Source organism: Antrostomus carolinensis, unplaced genomic scaffold (genome assembly GCF_000700745.2).
Source record: "Antrostomus carolinensis isolate BGI_N321 unplaced genomic scaffold, ASM70074v2 scaffold18272, whole genome shotgun sequence".
NCBI classification, from domain to species: Eukaryota; Metazoa; Chordata; class Aves; order Caprimulgiformes; family Caprimulgidae; genus Antrostomus; species Antrostomus carolinensis.
In genome coordinates this window covers 22,441-26,627 of record NW_010297762.1, presented here as the reverse complement: position 1 = coordinate 26,627, position 4,187 = coordinate 22,441, and the positions used below count along the sequence as shown (strand labels likewise).

The 4,187-nt window shown below is 58.3% G+C and overlaps 1 protein-coding gene across 1 annotated transcript in view; it reads right to left on the bottom strand.

Moving 5' to 3' along the window:
- The window catches only part of LTBP2 (latent transforming growth factor beta binding protein 2), a gene marked incomplete at both ends in the record, with an annotated part of 21,283 nt that overhangs the window by 236 nt on the left and 16,860 nt on the right, over window positions 1-4,187 (bottom strand). The window contains 8 exons of the mRNA XM_010162247.2: window positions 27-302; window positions 821-988; window positions 1,216-1,356; window positions 1,578-1,706; window positions 2,328-2,408; window positions 2,531-2,722; window positions 2,997-3,140; window positions 3,904-4,029. Of these exons, the coding sequence (XP_010160549.2) occupies window positions 27-302; window positions 821-988; window positions 1,216-1,356; window positions 1,578-1,706; window positions 2,328-2,408; window positions 2,531-2,722; window positions 2,997-3,140; window positions 3,904-4,029 (1,257 nt within the window). The remainder of the gene's footprint in view (window positions 1-26; window positions 303-820; window positions 989-1,215; window positions 1,357-1,577; window positions 1,707-2,327; window positions 2,409-2,530; window positions 2,723-2,996; window positions 3,141-3,903; window positions 4,030-4,187) is intronic.

Below are 4,187 nucleotides of genomic sequence, written 5' to 3'. Positions count from 1 at the left end.
ACCTCTCTGTGTCTCCCAGTACTCACCAGTTTGGCTGGGCAGGTAGCGGGGTGGGGACCGCCCTGGGCCATGGTGGAGAGGGCTGCCGCGAAACTCGCTGTTGGGTTCCCTCCGAAGGAAACCAGCATCGGGGTTTCCGTACTCAGACTCCAGGTAGTTGTAGTAGGGGCCCATATCTGGGCTGGGAAGGCCATAGTGGGGGTCTTCCAAACCCAGTCCATACTCATACCTATGTCTTTCTCGGAGCTCAGAGCCTCTCTCACTGTCTTCACTGGCCCCGTTACACAGGAAAGCAAAATCAGCTGGAAGCGGTGAGAGAAAAGGAGAGGTCAGTGCAGCCTGGCTCAAGAGAGGCGCTTCTGCTACAGCTGGAGAGGTTGCGTCCACCCTGAGCCAGCTGAGCCAGGCCAGCGTTCAATGGCCTCCAAAGCTGCAGCTCCATAGTCTGCTGATGGCACTCCATCTTTGAGAAGACCAGCTCCTGTCTGGGGCCAGCAAGTCCCTTAGCAGTGAGAATCCCCAATCCCCAGTGTGCATCTCTCCCACATTAAGCAGGAGCGGCAGGATGCACAGAGCAACTTTCACCTCAGACACCTTGGACTCATTGCAAACCAGTTTCAGGTACATCCTACCCACTGGTGCAGCTCAGCCCTGGAGAAGTGGGGGATTCACCCACTCCTTGGGCTGGGTTTGGCAACGCAGACAACAAGAGGAGCCCTCACTGCAGCCATATGCAGCCAACCCTGCCCCGCACAACCAGCAGCAGTCCAGCCCATCCCCACCTCTGCCAGGGGATGCCTGCCCACGCCGCCCCGCTCACCGGAGGACCTGTGTGGACAGAGTGCGCAGTTCTGGCCCCAGGCTTCACCGAGCCGGCAGCAGCACTCGGTGTACGTGGTCTGCTCGCCGTGCAGAAGGTCTTGGCAGATGTAGTCGGCAACAGTCTGCCAGCAGACATCCAGGTGGATTTCATACTCCTCCAAGGCATCTGTGAGTATCACCACCAAAAGATGCCATAAAAATCACCCAGAAGTGTCCCATCTGCCTTGTTCTGAGCGGGATGACTGTGTGCCCTGGCTCCTGCCCCCCTGCCCTGGCTGCACACTGTGCTGGTACTGGCACCCCTCAGCCTGGCACCGAGCCCCCATCTGCTGCTCCCTCCTGGGAGACCCAGCTGCAGGGCAAAGGAGTGCTGTGGCAGGGGCTTGGGCTCACCTGCCCTGATGGAGAGGTTCACACACCGGTTGCCAGTGGCATCCAGCACGAGAGGGAGGCTGCAGAAGCAGTGGTAGGAGCCATCCGTGTTCAGACACTCGCCGTTGATGCAGTACACTTCGTTCTGACACTCGTCCTGGTCTGCCCAGGAACAAGGACAGAGCAATGTTTCAGGCTGGCAGACAAGGGCAACGCAACCCTTTCCCTGCCACTTCCTCTTTTGTTCCCTGGGAGGGTCCCTGGAAGCCTGTCACCCAGAGCTGGCCCTGTAGCGTGGGCAGCAGGGGCAACTCTGGGTACAGCAGCACAGCTGTCCCTCTGCACGCAGTGGGGGCCCCTGCTGCTCTTTGGGGCCATCTTACCAACACACTCGAGCCGGCTGGAGTCATAGAAGTAGCCTGTACGGCAGAAGCACTTGTAGCCCGGCACTGTGTTCAAACACTGTCCATTACGGCAGAACTCAGAGCCAAACGTCTCACACTCGTCCATGTCTGAGAAGGATGGAGAGAGGGAGAGAGCACCTCAGGGAGCAGAGCTGCAGAAGCAGGGGGGCTGGGTGCTGTGCCCACAGACAGCCAGTATGGCACCTTGGCCTGGATCACTGGCAAGTCCTCAAATGAGACCCTCACTTCTCCCACCAGCCACGTGCCTGGGAGCAGAGGGGGAAGAACCCACAGGCAGAGCAGGAGGAGGGATGACAGGGAACAGGATATTTTCACAAACAGGAAATTTGGATGTGTTTCTTGAAGGTCAAGAACACAACACCTGGAGGTGAAGTGCCAAAGACTGAGCCAGTTGGCCACTGGGACCCTTCAGTAACAGAAGGATTGTGTCTAACTGGACCCCATCCCTGGTTCAAAATGGGCATGGGAGGTTTGCACCAAGAAAAGAGTCACTGCCAGCAGTGAAGCAGGACTGGAGGAAGGGGCACGCCCAGCTCGGTGATACTGGCAACCTGGGATTTCTCTGGATGGAGGAAAGCAGCAGCAGGATGTTAACATTCCCCACCACAGCCCCAGGGAGATATTTCTGTGGATGCATCTCTGTGCAGGGTTTTGCACAGTGCCCTCCCTCTTTCCTCTGGAAGAAATGAGAGAAAATGGTGCTAGTACCTGTGAAAGAGACTTTTCCTGTGAGCAGATCTTCCTGGGGAACATAGCCCTTCCCAAGAGGGCAGATCTCTTGGTACTCCACTGCCAAGGGGGCAGGTGCCAAGGGGAGATGGGAAGAAAAGAAACAGCTTGTCAGTGCAACCAAGGTGGAGCTGGTGGGCAGAGCACTGGCCTTGCCTGGTGTGGTGGGGCCACAGTCCTACCTGTGCCCAGGATGGGGCAGGGGTAAGTCTCACAGTTGTCACCCCAGGCTGCCCCCACAGTACAGCAGCACTCCTCCTTGGTGATGTTCTTGGCCAGGACGCTGTCACACAGGCGAACATCGCTGATGTGGTAGTAGCACTGCTTGCGCTCTGCGCTGTCAGAGAGGTGGGCTGCCTGTGTCTCGGAGCCCTCTAGAAGACAGCAGAGCACGGACAGGATGGGGTCCTTGGCACCCCAACACAGCATCCCACACCTAGGAGGTCCCAGAGCACACCCATCACCGGCAGTGTGGCTTTCCCAGGTCCCCACTTTCAGGCTCCTCAGCTCTCCCCAGACAAAAACTTGTCCATGCTTGCGTGGGCTTGTACAGCCCTAGCAGCCCCTCGGCTTTATCTCGCCCCAGGCAGGGCTACCACGCTCCTGCTCTGGCTGCCACCCATGCTTCTCTCCTAGCTGCCTACTCACCCATGGTGGCTCGGGGCTGGCACTGCCCGGTCTCTGTGTCATACTCCTCATGGTCGCTGGGACAGAGGCAGAGGAAGGATCCCTCCACATTCTCGCAGAGCGCAGTCCCGCACACAGCGACCATCATCTCACACTCATTCACATCTGCAAAGCAAGGGGCAGTGGTGGCAGCTGCAGCCTTGCCTCTGCATGGGCAGCCTGTGCAGGGTCTGCAGCATGGGGTTACCCTTCAGCAGGCAGATGGAAGCTGCTAGGGGTGGGCTGAGAGCACTGTTCACACCATGGCTCAACATAAGTCTGGCAAGAGCTTCTTGCCCTGCTCTCAGTGGATTCAAGGAGCTTGAACTCCAGCTTGCAGCGAGACGCTGGATCACAGGATTGTCCAGGTCTGAAAGGACCACTGGCGGTCTCTAGTCCATCCCCCTGCTGAAAGCAGGGTCAGTTATGGGATCCCACCAGGCTGCTCAGGGCTTTGTCTTGTTGGGTCTTTAAAACGTCCAAGGACGGCAACTTCACAGCCATCTCAGGCATCTGTTCCACTGCCTGCCTGTCCTCATGGTGACAATGTTTTTCCTATATTACACCCTGCTTGTTCTCTCCAGCCATCCATTAAAGTACCTTTCAAGCACCTTCAGTGCCTCCAGCCCCCAAGCACCTCCCTTCCACCTGCACAGAGAAGGGCTCCATGTTCACTAGGAGCCACTCGCTTTTTCAGAGAGCCCTGCTCCTTTGCAGCCCCAAGGATCTGCTAAGGGGAGGGGTTTTTGCCTCCATGAGCTGCCCTGTCCACGTCTGGGATTCACCATGCATGGTGCAGCCCCCATCCACGCCATCGCAGCGGACCCCAGCCTGGCATCTGCTGATGGCTCTCCCACACTGCCTGGCAGAGCGATCGCGGGAGACTCACCAATGCAGTAGTGGCCAGAGGGCGAGCTCTCATAGCCACGGTCACAGAGGCAGCGGAAGGAGCCGTCTGAGTTCTCGCAGAAGCCATGGCTCCCACACAGCGTCTCGTTGGCGCACTCATCTATGTCTGCAACAGAGCAGAGAGCAGGAATTGCCCCAGACCCCACCTCTACCAATGGATCCCCCCCACACAGGCCCTTCTGCTCTGACTCCAAGTCCTGGGGATGGGGCAGGCATCCCCTTGAAGTGAGGGACTGGGTCTGGCTGCCCCACTCCCTCCCCTAC